This window comes from Lissotriton vulgaris, chromosome 11 (genome assembly GCF_964263255.1).
Source record: "Lissotriton vulgaris chromosome 11, aLisVul1.2, whole genome shotgun sequence".
In the NCBI taxonomy this organism is placed as follows: domain Eukaryota; kingdom Metazoa; phylum Chordata; class Amphibia; order Caudata; family Salamandridae; genus Lissotriton; species Lissotriton vulgaris.
In genome coordinates this window covers 1,110,766,977-1,110,788,640 of record NC_141699.1, presented here as the reverse complement: position 1 = coordinate 1,110,788,640, position 21,664 = coordinate 1,110,766,977, and the positions used below count along the sequence as shown (strand labels likewise).

General features: G+C 45.5%; 1 protein-coding gene across 1 annotated transcript in view; it reads left to right on the top strand.

Annotated features, from left to right (window-relative positions):
• LOC147684259 (putative cation-transporting ATPase 13A4) overlaps positions 1–21,664 on the top strand; it is a 202,679-nt gene that overhangs the window by 131,586 nt on the left and 49,429 nt on the right. Inside the window, exons 18-20 of the mRNA XM_086944656.1 lie at positions 1,263–1,387; positions 8,984–9,141; positions 13,139–13,270. Coding sequence (XP_086800782.1) covers positions 1,263–1,387; positions 8,984–9,141; positions 13,139–13,270 — 415 coding nt within the window. The remainder of the gene's footprint in view (positions 1–1,262; positions 1,388–8,983; positions 9,142–13,138; positions 13,271–21,664) is intronic.

Here is a 21,664-nt window from a genome sequence, read left to right as displayed (position 1 = left end):
GGATTCCAACAGTGCTCTCAAGTGACCATGGTGCAATCAATAAGTGCATACTACCAGTCCTGCATTTACTACTACTACTGCTACTACTAGTAATACTAATAGTAATATAGTATTTCACATACTGCTGCTGATACTACCAATACTACTATTGCAAATCATAATAATATGATTACTATTAATAATAATACTTCAACTATTACTACTATTACTGCTTCTACTACTACAACTAGTAATAACAATAATATTAATACTACAAATGCTGCTACTAATACTATTATCATGTTGCAGCAATTCCTACTACGCAATTACTACCACTGCTAATCATAATTCTACAGTGAATACTAATTCTACCGCTATCACTGATAAAAAATGTAATAATAATAAACATAATACTACTAATACAAGTACTATTAGTGCAGCTAATAATAAAAAAAATAGAACTTATAATACTATTGATAATGATAATAATACAACAAATACTGGCACTACTAGTAATTATAACATAGTACTACAACTGCTGGTACTACTTGTACTAATAATAATAATTGTTTAAAACCTTCTGCTACCACTGATGATAATAATGCTTTAATAATAGAAATATTACTACTAATACAACTACTCCTACTACTAATAATCATAAAAATAATGTTTCTGCTAATGATAATAATAATAATAATAACAATGTAACAATACAGCGTATAATGTAATATTAATTAAATATTAATGAGTTCAGGTGGCAAATGGCAGGACACCACCTTTGGGGGTGAGCATCAAGTGGTAACTTAAACATCACCCCAGCCCTTTGCCGGTCCCTGTACCTGAATGTTGATGTTGCTGCAAGGAAAGCCCGGGTCCCTCTTTGGAACTCCCTTCTTCTGCCGTAAAGAGGAATATGTGATGACGACAATACCCCCGATTCACACTTTTCGCTCCATCATGAGTGCACTTTATAATTCTAAACATACATTGGTTCGAATTCTGTAAATCAGGACCTGGAATCCTGAATCTCAAACGCTTATCACTGTCCCCCAGTGCAAAGGTTCTAGAAAATGGCAAATATTTCAAGCTTCCAAGGTTAGCAATTTAGCCATCGAACCAGTCTCCTGTGCAATATGAGCACATTATGAAATACATGCGTAAGTACGAACATGAAGGTCGTCCTTATAATGATTGCCAATCTTCTCCCAATCTCTGGCTCCATTGTGTCTGGCACCATGAGTAATGGCAACTTATAAAGAGTGGCTTTTTAATCTTCTTTGCAGGGAAGAGGTTGAATCGGATCTTGAATATCTGGGTTTCCTAATTTTTGAAAACCGCCTAAAGAAGGAGACCAAAGCAGTTCTGCGGGAGCTCAGAGATGCCAACATCAGGACGGTGATGATCACAGGTAGCTTCTCCATGGACCTTTTCTCATGCCTACTCTGATGTTGTCGTGAGGACCTGCACTCCTAGGGAGTTGTCTGAATGTGAGGTAGATAGATCTTCCTGAGTTGGGGATAATTTATGAAATGCTATTTGGATTTTGTAAAAAAAATCTCATTATTTTGTTAGGGTCCCCCATTTTCTTGTGTCTGCTTTTGCTAGCTTTAAGACTATGTATGATATCTCACTGTGACCTGGCTTCTCGAGTACTCCCACTAGGTCCTAGGGGTGCCTAGACTCACACCTGTTTAGCACTAGGATACCCTCCCAGGAGAGACTGCACTCTACAAGTCTATATAACATAACATAACACAACACAATACAACACAACATAACATAACGCCTGTGTTGTCTCCATTAAATACATACTGTGAATTTTTATTCACCTAATTGTCTGATTTAAATCCCCTGAAAGGCTTGGGGAATTTTGCGGAAAATGCACCAATGACATGGGGATAAATGCTATAAATGGGTTGCAATGTGTATTTATATCACCGATATATGTGACAAGAATATTTGGCTGCTTGGAGCTCCACAGTGCTGTGACTGGGCTGCAGTTGAGGAACGCTGCCATAACACATGGGAAGGAAAAGTGCCTTTGCCATGTAGGGCAAAGGGTTTGCATATTTTGAAAAGTGATTCCTGAAATGTATGTTAGAAGTCCACAAAGCTGGGTACAGTGCACATTTGCAATAATGTGGCTTTAAAGGGATTAAATGTCCAAAAGCTGTTTTTCAATGTGCGGGTGTAGCTAGATTATTTATGAACAGGCATCGGCAGAATTAAAATCATCAAGTTTTATATTCGCCTGAGACATTTCAAGCTTTGAGTTGAGATGTGGAGTCATTGTGAATTCCATCCTTCAATGGGTGTCTATAGGTGAGCCACCACTATAGGGATAGACGGAGGAAAGGGGAAAGGGACGAGAAACACAGGAGCACTTGCTGCTAAAGGGTGGTGTAAGTAAATCTCAGATGGATCAGTGTTGGCTCCGGACTAGTAGTCCGCCGGTCTTAATAGGAGAAGGAGGGTGCGTGTTCTGGTTAAAAAGAATAAGTTCAAGAGTGTAAACCAGGCAGGACAGCTTCTTCAACTGAAACCTTTTTCTTCTGCTTTTCCACCTGCTTTTTTGGGAGCATCATAACGGTGTGTTCTGGCTCTACTATTAAGTAAGCTTTACCTTTAACCTTTGGCCCTATTTCCAAAACAATTTCATGTGATCATATGCCTTGATACTGATAACATTTAGTTAATAATAAACTGAAAAGATGCCCCAGGAACCTCAACAAGGAAATAACTCCCATGTTGGAAGCCATGAGCACCGGGGTGATTCACAACTATCTCAAATTGAATCAAGAAATGATCTTGGTCCAGAATAATCAAACTACAAGAATTCATCTCCAGGGCATTCTTTTTTATTTTTATTTTTAGATAGGAAAATAAGTTTATTGAGAAAACAGGTATTGTAATACAATACAGTATAAGGGGGTGGGGAAAAAAAGAAAAGGAAACAGGATAATAACATACTAACACATCGGTGTTGGAATAAAAAGCATTGAATCAGTACTGAATATAAAGATATAACAATCAATTACATATAGCGACTGTGCATCAAAAAGGTTTAACCACACAAAAGAGTAACATTATGATATAAAAATAGAAATATCATAGTTATGGAATATTAGGAAGGACGAACAACTTCCTGTTGAGCTGGAGACAACGAGAAGGAGCGTTTAGCACTTCGATCAAAAAACAGTGCAACAGGTGACCATATAATGGAGCGTTTCATAGCTAAATGAAGTGGATGTACACAAGCAGTATCAAACCTATGATGATAGCAAACACCATACCATCAAGCCTGAAAAGAGAGTTTCGTAAAGTCTTTCCAATTTTTAGTAATTTGTTGGAATGCATCCATGGCCTTCTTTAATGGACAAATGCACCAAACCAGTCTCTACACTCAGAGACCATGACTGCTCTTGAATTCTAAAAACCTTGCTGGACAGAACACCACAGAACCATATCTACTGAGACGTGGCGCTGCAGATCTCTTCCCCAGCACTGGTGCGCAGTGTTGTGGGGTGTCTAAAAACACTCCCAAAAATGTAATAATGACACAGGGTCCTCCTGGCTACGCAAAGACAGTATTAACTAACTGTCGCGACCAAGTGTTTGCCCCATGTCTGCAACTTGATCTGTGCACCGTATGTATTCTGTATGTATTGCTACTGTATTTGTCCTGAAATAAAAGCAAAGCGGCGATAATTTCATCGCCCTATTACCAAGCTGTCGCTAACATCAGTTAGCGACAGATTTTAGGTGATAGCGAGCGGTTTGGGGCCCGCTTTGCATGTCAGCGATATTTCTCGCTAATGACATTCAAAGTGGGCTTACCCAACCTGTTAGCGACTGAAAGCAGTCACTAACATCACTATCGCCTATTATCAAAGCAGGCGTAGTGATGAAAAAATCTGCGCTAAGCGCGAATATCACTGAAAACTAACGCCTCCTCTGACCACTTCTTAACCTGTATATCCAATGGGAGTTGGATATTCAGGTTAAGACCCTATTGGCGTTAATGCCTGAATATCGCTGGATTTCCAGCGATATTCGCGCATTAAGCCGATATCGGTGGATATTTTATCGCATTGGAGATAAACGTTGCTAATTGCACGTTATCTCTGTGATAAAATCCGGCGATGCGCGGCGATAAAAAAATTGTTGCTAAGTTTATTTAGCGATAAATATCGCTATTTGTTGATAATATGCCCCTAACTGTCGTGACAGGGAGAAAAACCTTCAACGCACATAACACACACTGGGCCTCACTCTTCCCCAGTCTTTCTCCAATCGCTGCTCGCAGTCAGCTCTCCTTATACACGATTGCACAATGGTTTATCACAACCGTAAACAATAATTGACTTGCAAGCTACAGATTTAGGACAAAGAGACCTGTCACCCCGTGACCGCAGATTCTGACTTCATCCATGACACATTGGTTATTGCACACCGAACAATGTTTGAAAATGAAGCATTCTCCTGCTGGTGAATGCCTGTGTGTTGATGGTAAATAACATTTAAGTGCGGCTCGTGCTTCAGTATTGTGCCCCGGAGGCCTCTGTGTGCTCAGGACTGATTTACTTCCTGCACCCATTGTCCAATCAGGCTCCTTGGACCTCCGTGTGCTCGGAGCCAATTCGATTTCCTGCATCGAGCTCTATCAGGCCATGATCTGTTTGGAAGCGTGCCGGCCGGGTATATTTTTGTGCCAAAATCATAACTGCCTGTAGGCTCACTGACCATGAGACTCACTGAACATGAGACTCACTGAACATGAGACTCACTGAACTGAGAACCCTTCCCACTCCATTGTGCTCTCAAGTGAACTTTTCATCTTACTCATCTCAGTGCAAGATTTGGGCCTGCACTGGTTTTTAACCACAAACAGCTGCATATGTTCTGCTTGGGATTGTCGTTTCATTATATTCTCATGAGTTGGATTTCCTACGGTGTGTTTATTTGATACATTTTCTTCAACCGCAAACAGGCTGTCAAGCGCTATGACACACCTTTGCACCCTGGCGCGTGGAGGTTTGGTTATATCTGGCACAGGTTTTGTACTGAAAGTGCACCCTTCCCACACAAAATAGCATTCGTAGACATACTGCAGAACACATGCAATGTGGGAAACTTTAGGAGAAATAAATAAAATTCTCCTTGTTAGCTCCTGCCTCAAGGAGGCGCAATTTGTGCAGCAAACTCTATCTACTGATGTTGGAAGACAGGACACCGAGCCTGAGACCGTGGCTGGAAGCGCCCATGGTACCCCCCTTGGCGCCCCCTTGACGCACTCTGTGACTCAACTGTCAACCAGTCCTTAGCCCAACAGAGGGAGGAGGGTGAATAAAGTGAGTAAAATTTTACCATATATATACCTGGACAAAATATATTTCTCATAGGTAAGTAAATGTGGAGTAAAGAATAGTTAATATATACTTACCTATTTGACTTACCTTCTCAAAATTCTGATCCTCAATTTTTTTTGACACAATATTCTGTTCACGTAATATTTTTGGTTCCAATATTCTGCCAATGATCCGAATCTAAATAGATGAGGCGCCAATCAATGGCCAATGCACATTATTAGACTGGCACCTCACTCCGTACAAAGCAAACACCAGGAGATGATGGACGGAGCGCTGAAACTTTTCAAAAAATGCACTCCCAGGCACAGATCTGGGTGGAATCCATCATAGATCTTTAGCCGCCCCAGTTCAGACCCAGCCATATGCAAATCAGTCTGACCCTGTGCCTCATGGGAACAGTCCAGCCTGAACTGCCAAGCCATGTCTTCTCTGGACCAGAAACAAGCTTCCTGGGACCGGTTTCGGGTTCATATCCCTCATCAGCCAGGCTATCTTGAATCCAGTGGCAAAGTGAGCAAGGGACCCACCTCTAGGCATACTCTGCCAACTTAGGGCGAACAAAGCAAACACAAAGAGATGATGGATCGAGCGCTGAAATGTTTCAAAAACTCAGTCCCAGTCCCAGATCAGGGGTTGGATCCATCATCGTTTTTTAGCTCACTTCGCCACCCCAGTTCAGAGACAACCATATGCAAATCAGTCTTTACTCGGTTCGTCTTGGGAACAGTCCAGCCCGTACTGCCAAGCCATGTCTTCCCTGGACCGGAAACAGCATCCTGGGACCGGTTTTGGAAAAAACGGAAATAAGAAAAGCACAAAGACTCATGACTCCAACGGCCCATTTGACTACAGAGGTTTAGACCTTGTTTCCGCTCTGGCTGGAGAGAGACCTGAGGTCTAGAAGTTGCCCGACTTCAAGGCCTGAGGGCTCCAGGAGGGACCAGGAAGATCTTTAGCAGCAGTTGGAGAAAAGTGGAACTTAATTCTTTTTCCGTCGTCCAGAGGATAAGGACAATGTGCTGAGACTTGCCTGCAGAGGTCACACAGTAAAAAAACAGGTGAGTCCTGCTGAGAGATTTTTCCAACAGTGACCATGGATTCAGCCGGTCCTCATGATAAAAGTATCTGGCCTCATAAAAAGTTGCCTACCTACAGCTTCTTGCTGTGCTCCAGTGGGGGATTCTGAAAACCCAAACAGTGACAAACTCTAAGGTAGAACTTTGGACCCGAAAGAGGCAGCAAATCTATCCCAGCAGTGATGCGACCTCGGACACTGTGAAATCCCGCTTTGTTCAACTCAGAGCTTCTTGTCACAAATCCAATGGCTTCAACGGGGGCTCAACAAAAACGTAGCAAAGCTTCATGGGACCCCTGCCGACTTTAGGCTTTCATTCAAGGAGGTTAGAGAGATTTCCTACAGAACCTAGACAGCGTAAGGGAGATCACACCTATCTTATTTAATCTTATCATGAACATACAGAGCATGAGACCAGGATGGACAGTGCCTTTTGCAAGATATAGAGATTTTCTCTAATCCATGCCAATGTGTGACTATACCTTTCAGTTTTTGTTTCATTATCTTCTTGGTCGCTGTGGTTTCTGGAATGACTTTCATCATTAGATCTCTTTGCAATCTGGATCCCTGGTCCCCCATTTTTTCTGGAATAGATTCTGCAATGGCCTCCTCAGCTGGGTTCCTTGCTTGACATTTGCTTGAAGAGTGGACTGCTTTTCCTGCGTCAGTAGACATATTTTTGTGATTATTTCCATTATTATGACCCCTACTTGCAAATTTTTATAGATTTTCAGTTTCTTAACTGGGGATATTGAATACATTTTTGGGATTATGATTTAGTGCAGTCATGTTTTTATGCTGAGCTCTCCACTAACCATTCCTGACTGAAGTTGGAGTTACTTTTTTTTACATTTTGTAAAAAAATTAAAGTTAAGTTATCAAATAATGTTGTTTTCATTAGTTGTAAGCAAAATAGGGAAGGTGTGCATGCCTGGCGTATTGTTCGTTACTCACTTGCGGTTTCTTGTTAGGTAAGTGATAACACGTCTGATTACGACTCTCCCAGACAATTCAAATGGATAACGTGGGACATATTTCACCCAGCAATTACCTCGTGCAATACTGTTTGCACCCGCATTTAATTTTGGCAGGTCAAATCTGATGTAATTGAAATGGCAAAAAATGCCCTGTACTTACCATGACATCAGGATTTTGGTGTGGTAAGTGAAAAGGCTTATTTTGTGAGAAAAAACTTGGAATAAGTGATATGTTTCTCACATGATAACATCTAAACCCTGTTTGTAAAATATGACACAATCTAATGTTTGTTGAGAGAGAGAGACAGGTGCATTGGGGACTTCTCTACTTAGCACCTCTTCAAAGAGAGCTGACAGTAGTATACATTGGCTTTCATTTATAAGGGACTCCTACAGGGCAATTGGTAGGGAGGACCGTTGGTTGAATCCAGAAGTCTCCTGCCCCGCCACTTCTAAGAAAACTTTGGCTAGTGCATTAAAAGAGTATAAACTGACTAAAATTATGCTGTCAATTAATTCCGTGAGTTTAACCTATGGGTTCCTGGATTTTAAGTGCCACTATGAGTTTGAGCGGGTGTTGGATTCTATTCAACCGACATTAGTGAAGAAGTTGTTTTGACAATTTAGATACGGAACCCTACCGCTATTTGCGACTATAAATAAGTGGACAGGAGTATCTAGTTGTCTTCGTCCTGGCTGCCACGCGGAGGAAGAAACTATGGTCCATGTAATGTTCTTCTGCGGGGCATATAAACAAGCTAGGCAGAAGTGGATTATCCAACTTTGCAGGAACCTGGGTATTAGGAACTGTCTTGATTTATTTAGGATCATAAAAACAGATACCGACCCGGTTCATGTGGTTGCAATATCAAAATTTGTGTTTGCAATGTGGTTAACACGAAGGAACCTGTTAAAAGTGGAGTAGATCACAAGTAATTTATAACACTCTTTCTTCCAATTTATGGTATCATGATCAATTCAGGAATCCCTAATCTCTAATTTTAGTCTGAGGTGGACCAAGGTTATTTAGACTGAGATTTAGTAGCATGCCCTTTGGGTTCGGATGTCGTCCATGGGATTCTTTTTAGAATTATATACATTTTTATATCTAATTTATATTTTTATGGTATGTTTTAAAATCATGAAATTCCCATGAAGACGATTTTACATTCTTAACGAAATGTACTATTTTTCATTGTATGCCTAGACGCCAATGTACGTTGTGATCTAGTAATTTTAACCCAGCTTGGATTTATAAATGATGTAAATTTATTGTGCTTTTATGGCTATACATGGCCGCAATAAAGTTCTTATTGAATTGAGAGCTGACAGTGTGTGCTCAGATGAGGCTGCCAGCATGCTTCCACTTTCAATGAAACATTGCCTGATGTCCATCCCCCTTCCTTTGGTGGCTCAGAAGCATTCTTAGGTCTGCCAGTAAAGCCTGCTTGTTCTCTTGGGTGTATGGGTGCCTGGGATTAATCCTCTTTTAGAGTCCAGGACATTGCTGCACTGAATGACTCCAGAGATCATGTAATGAGAAGAAACTAGTTAACTCTCTGACCACAATCCCTCTTCTCTAGGGGACAACCTTCAGACAGCAGTTACTGTTGCCAAGAAATCTGGCCTGGTCTCCGGGAAGGTGGTTGTGGTGGAAGCGGAGGCACCGGGTAGATCCCGCCCGGCCTCAGTTACATGGAAATCGATGACGGACCATCATTCGAACGGAGATGCGCATGACGTAAGATTTATTTCATTGACCCCATATGTTTTTTTGTGTATTGTACTTTTTGATTAAGGTGGACGCTCCCCTGTAATGTGCTTTTAGCATCAGGTGTAAGTGTCACAACCAAATATACTTTTGTACCTGGATTCCACCGTAGGGTGGTCATGAACTGCTGGAAAATTTCCCTACATAGCCCCCTGAATCTCAACCCCCAATAACTATGCTAGAGCGCAGAGACCCCCAAGGGAAAGGGGAATGAGTCCCACCTAGAGAGTAGCTCCTTTTATGTCAACAATAATCACAGAACTGTTGCTTCGCACTCGGCTCTATTCTTTTCCTTCAAACATTTAGGATCGAATATAGGACCCGATTCATAAAGGTAAAGTAAAACAAAAGTCTAACTTTATGATTTTAGTTATTTACAAATACTATTTACTTCTCGTAAATGCTCTTGGTGAAATACCGAAAGTCGTAAAATTTGACTTTCGTCTCACTTGACCTTTGCAAAATCGGGCTCGTTGTCTTTCAAGTCAATGGATTAATTCTTAGAAAGTTCTGTTTTTGGGCAATGGATGGCAATTCTGACCCTTCATTCAACACCATAGAATCAACTTTGGTAGAAACATTTATGAATTCCAGTCTCTTTAACCCCTTGGCCGCGGCGGTAATTCCGCCGTGGCGCTAGGGAAGAGGGGGGGGGGGCCGCGCGGCGCCGCCATGCTCATGATGGAACCACTCCGTCACGAGCCACGGTGGCACTGTGCTTGTGAAGGAATAGTTCCGTCATGGCCCCGCCCGCCTAATAGAATGCTCAGCACAGGCGCGAAGTCAGCGCCGTGCAGGCGCGGCGGCCGGGCGGTGACGGAAGCATTCCGTCACCAGCAAAGCACCACCGTGGCTCATGACGGAATGGTTCCGTTACAAGCATGCAAGGGGTTAAATTGTGGAAAATAATGACAAAGGTGCAGATTTACATGGAACTGACACATCTGCATAGATGCATCAGTGCCGTATGTCACTGCGCCACCATGGATGCACTGTATTTACAATACAGTGCTCCATGGCCCAAGGATTAACCCCTTCCGTACGAGCGGATTTTCCACGCTGTGCGGGCGTTTCCATTAGTGGGCGGGGATTTGAACGGCCGGGGGCCGTCCTGCGCACACGCCCACCATGACGCGTGACGGCTCCCAGCCGTCACGAGCATGCAAAAGGTTAATAAATGTGTCAGAAATAATGACGCATCTGTTGACACAAAAGTGACGCATTGCAGGATTTAATTATGAAAGTGACGCAACTCTAGCAATGCGCTATAACAGATGGTTGAGTCCCATTCAAAATGCTCTACGTCATTCCTTACGCCTGGTCTGAGCAGGCGTGGGGATTTTGACGCAGTGAAGGCGTAGAGTGACGGAGTGAAATGCTGTAAATTTCACCGCGTCAGCTCTAGATGGCTTTTGCGTGGGAATGCCTAGCCTGCATACATTATACCTGATGCAGGTATAATGTGACGCTGGGCTCTACAATGTGATGGATCTTCCTAAATTGACTGCATTGTTTGCGCTACCGTTGCGTCAAAAAAAGTGAGGCAATGATGGCGCAAAGAGGCGCAAGTGGCTTGTAAATCTGCCCCAAAAGATATTGGCTTCAGTGAAGCCTGAAGGGATTATCAGAGAAACAAAACCTGCTTCCTTCCAGGAGAGCAGTCAAGAGTCCTTCACACAGGATAGGAGGAAAGGAAGAGGCTAGTGTCCGCCTGCAGCAGCAGAAGGTGGAAGCACAGATCTCAGTCCTGAGTCTGTTTAAATATTCCCCACAATGTGACATAGCGGCCCAGCGCTGACCTGGATTCACTCCTTCCTGAAAGACCGTTCTCAGTCGGTCCACCTAGCTTCTTTAGCTTCTTCCCAGTCCAGTTAGATCGGAAGTCCCCCGGGGATCTTCCCTGTCTTCGACCTCTTCAATATCTACATTCTCCCACTGGTCCATGCTCCAAAACAAATGCATTGCATCACTTACAACTATGCAGATGATATGCAATTACTCCTCAGGCTAGATAAAAGATAAAACCCCAGAACCCAAGACACACTTCCAATCAACTACGCGACTGGATGAACAGCAATCACTTGAAACTGAACGCAGAAAAAACTAATGGGATCAATACCAAAAGCAAGCTTCAATACTCGGCTGGCTCACTTTGGCCTCTTGAGCCGGGAGTTCCACCCATTCCGCAAATAGCAGTAAAAAGTCTTAGAGTGACAATCAAAGCCAAAATATCTATAAAGCCACAAATAAGTTCAGTAATCTCTTCATCCTTTCTAATAATCTGCAAAATGAAGGAATTCGCTAAATTCCTCATCTAGCTGAGATTGCAAGAGGACATTTTTCAACAGTGTGAGCTGGGGGTCACTCTTTATACTCAGACTTTTAGTGAAAGGGATGGTGCCCATATCTGGATGGCCAATTAGAATCCAAAAAGAGGTTGGAGCCGCCTCCTTCTACGAGGACCTCTGTCTTCTCAGCATTACACGTAATCTTAGTGCCACCCATTCAGGTCCAAGTGGAAGGTGCGTTCTGTTGTAAAGTGGAATGGGAAAGAGAAGTTTCTGTGATGTCCAACTGGGGCAGGATCTGGGTATCTTCCGTGTACTTGTACGCTCTGACTCTCATCCCAGCTAGGGCTTGGGCCGGCAGCTCCATGTATATAATAAGAAGGGGAGGTGAAGGAGAAGAGCCTTGGGGAGCCTCATACCGCACCCCGGTCTCTGAGATGTACAAGGAGTTATCATAACTGCCTGTGATCTGTTTCAGGATTGGCCTAGCATTGATCTAATGCCCCCCAGTGCCCACTACCTCCTTGTGGTCAAAGAGGATGGCATGACTGGTTGTATCAGAGGCGGCAACAGGTCTAGTTGGACGAAGGTGATGAGATAACCTTAAATCAGCTTCAGGTCCAGAAGAATGAAGGTGGTGAGGCATCCCTGGAGCAGCTTCAGGTCCATCAGGACCACGGTGGTGAGGACGTCTTGACCCAGCTTCAGGTCAAAGAGACCATCACAGTCTCTGTGCTCGACGAAAGCCCGCTTTCATCTCACTGAAATAACAATGTGATTGCAGCTGGTTGCAGAGTGCACCAACGTGCAACATTGAAATGGGGCCGATGATCTTTAAAACCTGTCCTTGAGCGGCATCACCCCTCTGTTTATGTGAACCACTCCTGAGTGATGTTGATAGTAATGGATGAGTAAATGATGAATGTCTCTTCTTGCCGGATTTGCACTCACAAGTTTCTGAATATAGGGAAAATAAACCTCTTCCAGGCAGTGCGCCAGTGGAGATCCTGATTTCACTCATTAGATCATCTGGGGCCTTCTTGAATAACTCGGGAAATTTAGAAAAAAGGGTCTCCCGCTGTCAGTAGCTTAGAAGGATATGTTCAGTTCTATGTTGGATTCTTCTGCTCCAGAGCAGACCTTGAGATCCGACTTCCGGGCTCCCAACATCCCAAGCCTCCTGACATCTTCACATCATGGAGTGAGTGGTGATTTGCTCTTTTTTTAAACTAAATGCAGGAGGGGGAAAGTGTTTGCTTCTGATCAGCACCGTATTGAGATCATTGATGCTGCTCTCCAGGTCACCGCGATCAAATCTCAACTCTTTATCCCACATTTATCACTTACTGAGAATCAATACAAGGTAACTTTCAGAGTGATGCCATGGAGACCTACATTAATATTCTTGTGACAGAAACTGTGGGTCTTCTATGGTGGGGTGGCTTGGAGAAATGCTGTCTTTCAGTTCAGAGTGATGGGGCATTTACAAAGTGTGCTCCCTTAGGATGAACCGCCACCAGAGTCATTGATATTTCTTGAATACATTATTCATTTGTAGTCATTGCTGCAATATTTCACACTCACAAATCCCTCTCAGGCCCTGCACACATTGGCATAAAGAGCTGTCCAGAAAAGCCTTAAAAAGTGACGCGTTTGTGAAATAACACTTTGTATCTCAGGTTGGTTTGCAGGACCCTTGTATCGACATGAACGGGGGCCTCAGCTTGGGTGAACAGAGTACATTCAGTTTTGCCATGACTGGGAAATCCTATCAAGTCATTCTGCAACACTTTAGCAATTTGCTTCCAAAGGTAAGTCTGAATTGAAATATATATTTGCATGTATTTTTTATCCTCTGTTTTTTATAACTCTGGGGGCTGGTGTACACATATTTGGAGAGATTTTAAGTGAATCATTCTTCCATACAAGCACAGACAGAGAGCATGCAATTTCAAACACGAAAGACTCTGCTCCAGAATCTTTGGTGCTAGGACAACTTGAATTGTACAATACTCTGTATTTCATAAGGTCTTAGGTGGCTCTTATTTGGCTGTTTAGAAACTCGGCTTCAAAAATAGCGAACCTGGTAATTTGTTTACCGGAAACACAAATGGCAACTCTGTAACAGCATTCTTGAGATTTTTCCATTATCCAGCTACACAGGAAATCAAACCGCGCGGTGACCGCCACTTTGTGCATGCAAATGCTCAACATGCATTTTTACCATTGCAGCGGGTGCTGAATGCACCGTCCGCTGCAATGTTGACAATGCAGAATGTGCCCGCCAGTGTGGGTTTTTTTTTTTTTTTTTTTTTTTTTTACAAAAAGGGGGTGGTGATGAACAGAGTGTCTGAGTTAAACAGACCACTCTTACCCAGTCCAAAGATCAGGGCTTGATCCATCACCCTTATTTATCTCACTGCCCCATCCCAGCTCAGAACCTGGCTATATGCAAATCAGTCTGTCCCTGGCCCAGTGCATCATGGGAACAGGGCAGACTAAACTACCAAGCCAATTCTTCACCAGAAGGGAGACAAGCTACCGGGGACCGGTTTCTGGCATTTCAGCCTTCTTCGGCCCGGCTTGCTTGAATCCTGATGGAGCAGTGAGAAAGGGACTCATGTCTGAGTATACCCTGCCACACCTATAGTGGCCAAAAACGATTTACAAAAAGGGGGTGGTGATGAACAGAGTGTCTGAGTTAAACAGACCACTCTTACCCAGTCCAAAGATCAGGGCTTGATCCATCACCCTTATTTATCTCACTGCCCCATCCCAGCTCAGAACCTGGCTATATGCAAATCAGTCTGTCCCTGGCCCAGTGCATCATGGGAACAGGGCAGACTAAACTACCAAGCCAATTCTACACCAGAAAGGAGACAAGCTACCGGGGACCGGTTTCTGGCATTTCAGCCTTCTTCGGCCCGGCTTGCTTGAATCCTGATGGAGCAGTGAGAAAGGGACTCATGTCTGAGTATACCCTGCCACACCTATAGTGGCCAAAAACGATTTACAAAAAGGGGGTGGTGATGAACAGAGTGTCTGAGTTAAACAGACCACTCTTACCCAGTCCAAAGATCAGGGCTTGATCCATCACCCTTATTTATCTCACTGCCCCATCCTAGCTCAGAACCTGGCTATATGCAAATCAGTCTGTCCCTGGCCCAGTGCATCATGGGAACAGGGCAGACTAAACTACCAAGCCAATTCTTCACCAGAAAGGAGACAAGCTACCGGGGACCAGTTTCTGGCATTTCAGCCTTCTTCGGCCCGGCTTGCTTGAATCCTGATGGAGCAGTGAGAAAGGGACTCATGTCTGAGTATACCCTGCCACACCTATAGTGGCCAAAAACGATTTACAAAAAGGGGGTGGTGATGAACAGAGTGTCTGAGTTAAACAGACCACTCTTACCCAGTCCAAAGATCAGGGCTTGATCCATCACCCTTATTTATCTCACTGCCCCATCCCAGCTCAGAACCTGGCTATATGCAAATCAGTCTCTCCCTGGCCCAGTGCATCATGGGAACAGGGCAGACTAAACTACCAAGCCAATTCTTCACCAGAAAGGAGACAAGCTACCGGGGACCGGTTTCTGGCATTTCAGCCTTCTTCGGCCCGGCTTGCTTGAATCCTGATGGAGCAGTGAGAAAGGGACTCATGTCTGAGTATACCCTGCCACACCTATAGTGGCCAAAAACGATTTACAAAAAGGGGGTGGTGATGAACAGAGTGTCTGAGTTAAACAGACCACTCTTACCCAGTCCAAAGATCAGGGCTTGATCCATCACCCTTATTTATCTCACTGCCCCATCCCAGCTCAGAACCTGGCTATATGCAAATCAGTCTGTCCCTGGCCCAGTGCATCATGGGAACAGGGCAGACTAAACTACCAAGCCAATTCTTCACCAGAAAGGAGACAAGCTACCGGGGACCGGTTTCTGGCATTTCAGCCTTCTTCGGCCCGGCTTGCTTGAATCCTGATGGAGCAGTGAGAAAGGGACTCATGTCTGAGTATACCCTGCCACACCTATAGTGGCCAAAAACGATTTACAAAAAGGGGGTGGTGATGAACAGAGTGTCTGAGTTAAACAGACCACTCTTACCCAGTCCAAAGATCAGGGCTTGATCCATCACCCTTATTTATCTCACTGCCCCATCCCAGCTCAGAACCTGGCTATATGCAAATCAGTCTGTCCCTGGCCCAGTGCATCATGGGAACAGGGCAGACTAAACTACCAAGCCAATTCTTCACCAGAAAGGAGACAAGCTACCGGGGACCGGTTTCTGGCATTTCAGCCTTCTTCGGCCCGGCTTGCTTGAATCCTGATGGAGCAGTGAGAAAGGGACTCATGTCTGAGTATACCCTGCCACACCTATAGTGGCCAAAAACGATTTACAAAAAGGGGGTGGTGATGAACAGAGTGTCTGAGTTAAACAGACCACTCTTACCCAGTCCAAAGATCAGGGCTTGATCCATCACCCTTATTTATCTCACTGCCCCATCCCAGCTCAGAACCTGGCTATATGCAAATCAGTCTGTCCCTGGCCCAGTGCATCATGGGAACAGGGCAGACTAAACTACCAAGCCAATTCTTCACCAGAAAGGAGACAAGCTACCGGGGACCGGTTTCTGGCATTTCAGCCTTCTTCGGCCCGGCTTGCTTGAATCCTGATGGAGCAGTGAGAAAGGGACTCATGTCTGAGTATACCCTGCCACACCTATAGTGGCCAAACACGATTTACAAAAAGGGGGTGGTGATGAACAGAGTGTCTGAGTTAAACAGACCACTCTTACCCAGTCCAAAGATCAGGGCTTGATCCATCACCCTTATTTATCTCACTGCCCCATCCCAGCTCAGAACCTGGCTATATGCAAATCAGTCTCTCCCTGGCCCAGTGCATCATGGGAACAGGGCAGACTAAACTACCAAGCCAATTCTTCACCAGAAAGGAGACAAGCTACCGGGGACCGGTTTCTGGCATTTCAGCCTTCTTCGGCCCGGCTTGCTTGAATCCTGATGGAGCAGTGAGAAAGGGACTCATGTCTGAGTATACCCTGCCACACCTATAGTGGCCAAAAACGATTTACAAAAAGGGGGTTGTGATGAACAGAGTGTCTGAGTTAAACAGACCACTCTTACCCAGTCCAAAGATCAGGGCTTGATCCATCACCCTTATTTATCTCACTGCCCCATCCCAGCTCAGAACCTCGCTATATGCAAATCAGTCTGTCCCTGGCCCAGTGCATCATGGGAACAGGGCAGACTAAACTACCAAGCCAATTCTTCACCAGAAAGGAGACAAGCTACCGGGGACCGGTTTCTGGCATTTCAGCCTTCTTCGGCCCGGCTTGCTTGAATCCTGATGGAGCAGTGAGAAAGGGACTCATGTCTGAGTATACCCTGCCACACCTATAGTGGCCAAAAACGATTTACAAAAAGGGGGTGGTGATGAACAGAGTGTCTGAGTTAAACAGACCACTCTTACCCAGTCCAAAGATCAGGGCTTGATCCATCACCCTTATTTATCTCACTGCCCCATCCCAGCTCAGAACCTGGCTATATGCAAATCAGTCTGTCCCTGGCCCAGTGCATCATGGGAACAGGGCAGACTAAACTACCAAGCCAATTCTTCACCAGAAAGGAGACAAGCTACCGGGGACCGGTTTCTGGCATTTCAGCCTTCTTCGGCCCGGCTTGCTTGAATCCTGATGGAGCAGTGAGAAAGGGACTCATGTCTGAGTATACCCTGCCACACCTATAGTGGCCAAAAACGATTTACAAAAAGGGGGTGGTGATGAACAGAGTGTCTGAGTTAAACAGACCACTCTTACCCAGTCCAAAGATCAGGGCTTGATCCATCACCCTTATTTATCTCACTGCCCCATCCCAGCTCAGAACCTGGCTATATGCAAATCAGTCTGTCCCTGGCCCAGTGCATCATGGGAACAGGGCAGACTAAACTACCAAGCCAATTCTTCACCAGAAAGGAGACAAGCTACCGGGGACCGGTTTCTGGCATTTCAGCCTTCTTCGGCCCGGCTTGCTTGAATCCTGATGGAGCAGTGAGAAAGGGACTCATGTCTGAGTATACCCTGCCACACCTATAGTGGCCAAAAACGATTTACAAAAAGGGGGTGGTGATGAACAGAGTGTCTGAGTTAAACAGACCACTCTTACCCAGTCCAAAGATCAGGGCTTGATCCATCACCCTTATTTATCTCACTGCCCCATCCCAGCTCAGAACCTGGCTATATGCAAATCAGTCTGTCCCTGGCCCAGTGCATCATGGGAACAGGGCAGACTAAACTACCAAGCCAATTCTTCACCAGAAAGGAGACAAGCTACCGGGGACCGGTTTCTGGCATTTCAGCCTTCTTCGGCCCGGCTTGCTTGAATCCTGATGGAGCAGTGAGAAAGGGACTCATGTCTGAGTATACCCTGCCACACCTATAGTGGCCAAAAACGATTTACAAAAAGGGGGTGGTGATGAACAGAGTGTCTGAGTTAAACAGACCACTCTTACCCAGTCCAAAGATCAGGGCTTGATCCATCACCCTTATTTATCTCACTGCCCCATCCCAGCTCAGAACCTGGCTATATGCAAATCAGTCTGTCCCTGGCCCAGTGCATCATGGGAACAGGGCAGACTAAACTACCAAGCCAATTCTTCACCAGAAAGGAGACAAGCTACCGGGGACCGGTTTCTGGCATTTCAGCCTTCTTCGGCCCGGCTTGCTTGAATCCTGATGGAGCAGTGAGAAAGGGACTCATGTCTGAGTATACCCTGCCACACCTATAGTGGCCAAAAACGATTTACAAAAAGGGGGTGGTGATGAACAGAGTGTCTGAGTTAAACAGACCACTCTTACCCAGTCCAAAGATCAGGGCTTGATCCATCACCCTTATTTATCTCACTGCCCCATCCTAGCTCAGAACCTGGCTATATGCAAATCAGTCTGTCCCTGGCCCAGTGCATCATGGGAACAGGGCAGACTAAACTACCAAGCCAATTCTTCACCAGAAAGGAGACAAGCTACCGGGGACCGGTTTCTGGCATTTCAGCCTTCTTCGGCCCGGCTTGCTTGAATCCTGATGGAGCAGTGAGAAAGGGACTCATGTCTGAGTATACCCTGCCACACCTATAGTGGCCAAAAACGATTTACAAAAAGGGGGTGGTGATGAACAGAATGTCTGAGTTAAACAGACCACTCTTACCCAGTCCAAAGATCAGGGCTTGATCCATCACCCTTATTTATCTCACTGCCCCATCCCAGCTCAGAACCTGGCTATATGCAAATCAGTCTGTCCCTGGCCCAGTGCATCATGGGAACAGGGCAGACTAAACTACCAAGCCAATTCTTCACCAGAAAGGAGACAAGCTACCGGGGACCGGTTTCTGGCATTTCAGCCTTCTTCGGCCCGGCTTGCTTGAATCCTGATGGAGCAGTGAGAAAGGGACTCATGTCTGAGTATACCCTGCCACACCTATAGTGGCCAAAAACGATTTACAAAAAGGGGGTGGTGATGAACAGAGTGTCTGAGTTAAACAGACCACTCTTACCCAGTCCAAAGATCAGGGCTTGATCCATCACCCTTATTTATCTCACTGCCCCATCCCAGCTCAGAACCTGGCTATATGCAAATCAGTCTGTCCCTGGCCCAGTGCATCATGGGAACAGGGCAGACTAAACTACCAAGCCAATTCTTCACCAGAAAGGAGACAAGCTACCGGGGACCGGTTTCTGGCATTTCAGCCTTCTTCGGCCCGGCTTGCTTGAATCCTGATGGAGCAGTGAGAAAGGGACTCATGTCTGAGTATACCCTGCCACACCTATAGTGGCCACAACGATTTACAAAAAGGGGGTGGTGATGAACAGAGTGTCTGAGTTAAACAGACCACTCTTACCCAGTCCAAAGATCAGGGCTTGATCCATCACCCTTATTTATCTCACTGCCCCATCCCAGCTCAGAACCTGGCTATATGCAAATCAGTCTGTCCCTGGCCCAGTGCATCATGGGAACAGGGCAGACTAAACTACCAAGCCAATTCTTCACCAGAAAGGAGACAAGCTACCGGGGACCGGTTTCTGGCATTTCAGCCTTCTTCGGCCCGGCTTGCTTGAATCCTGATGGAGCAGTGAGAAAGGGACTCATGTCTGAGTATACCCTGCCACACCTATAGTGGCCAAAAACGATTTACAAAAAGGGGGTGGTGATGAACAGAGTGTCTGAGTTAAACAGACCACTCTTACCCAGTCCAAAGATCAGGGCTTGATCCATCACCCTTATTTATCTCACTGCCCCATCCCAGCTCAGAACCTGGCTATATGCAAATCAGTCTCTCCCTGGCCCAGTGCATCATGGGAACAGGGCAGACTAAACTACCAAGCCAATTCTTCACCAGAAAGGAGACAAGCTACCGGGGACCGGTTTCTGGCATTTCAGCCTTCTTCGGCCCGGCTTGCTTGAATCCTGATGGAGCAGTGAGAAAGGGACTCATGTCTGAGTATACCCTGCCACACCTATAGTGGCCAAAAACGATTTACAAAAAGGGGGTGGTGATGAACAGAGTGTCTGAGTTAAACAGACCACTCTTACCCAGTCCAAAGATCAGGGCTTGATCCATCACCCTTATTTATCTCACTGCCCCATCCCAGCTCAGAACCTGGCTATATGCAAATCAGTCTGTCCCTGGCCCAGTGCATCATGGGAACAGGGCAGACTAAACTACCAAGCCAATTCTTCACCAGAAAGGAGACAAGCTACCGGGGACCGGTTTCTGGCATTTCAGCCTTCTTCGGCCCGGCTTGCTTGAATCCTGATGGAGCAGTGAGAAAGGGACTCATGTCTGAGTATACCCTGCCACACCTATAGTGGCCAAAAACGATTTACAAAAAGGGGGTGGTGATGAACAGAGTGTCTGAGTTAAACAGACCACTCTTACCCAGTCCAAAGATCAGGGCTTGATCCATCACCCTTATTTATCTCACTGCCCCATCCCAGCTCAGAACCTGGCTATATGCAAATCAGTCTCTCCCTGGCCCAGTGCATCATGGGAACAGGGCAGACTAAACTACCAAGCCAATTCTTCACCAGAAAGGAGACAAGCTACCGGGGACCGGTTTCTGGCATTTCAGCCTTCTTCGGCCCGGCTTGCTTGAATCCTGATGGAGCAGTGAGAAAGGGACTCATGTCTGAGTATACCCTGCCACACCTATAGTGGCCAAAAACGATTTACAAAAAGGGGGTGGTGATGAACAGAGTGTCTGAGTTAAACAGACCACTCTTACCCAGTCCAAAGATCAGGGCTTGATCCATCACCCTTATTTATCTCACTGCCCCATCCCAGCTCAGAACCTGGCTATATGCAAATCAGTCTGTCCCTGGCCCAGTGCATCATGGGAACAGGGCAGACTAAACTACCAAGCCAATTCTTCACCAGAAAGGAGACAAGCTACCGGGGACCGGTTTCTGGCATTTCAGCCTTCTTAGGCCCGGCTTGCTTGAATCCTGATGGAGCAGTGAGAAAGGGACTCATGTCTGAGTATACCCTGCCACACCTATAGTGGCCAAAAACGATTTACAAAAAGGGGGTGGTGATGAACAGAGTGTCTGAGTTAAACAGACCACTCTTACCCAGTCCAAAGATCAGGGCTTGATCCATCACCCTTATTTATCTCACTGCCCCATCCCAGCTCAGAACCTGGCTATATGCAAATCAGTCTGTCCCTGGCCCAGTGCATCATGGGAACAGGGCAGACTAAACTACCAATCCAATTCTTCACCAGAAAGGAGACAAGCTACCGGGGACCGGTTTCTGGCATTTCAGCCGTCTTCAGCCCGGCTTGCTTGAATCCTGATGGAGCAGTGAGAAAGGGACTCATGTCTGAGTATGCCCTGCCACACCTATAGTGGCCAAAAACGATTCAGAAAAGGGGGTGGTGATGAACAGAGTGTCTGAATTAAGCAGACCACTCTTACCCAGTCCAAAGATCAGGGCTTGATCCATCACCGTTATTTATCTCACTGCCCCATCCCAGCTCAGAACCTGGGGGGGGGCGCATCCTAAACACCCCCACTGGACCGCCACAATTATTGCGGGCGGTCCCTTTTAAAGACAGGTTGGCAGGCATCCTAATGATGCCCTAAGTGTCTTAGCGCCACCTTGTAAATATGGTAAATGCCGCTATGCCACTGGAGCG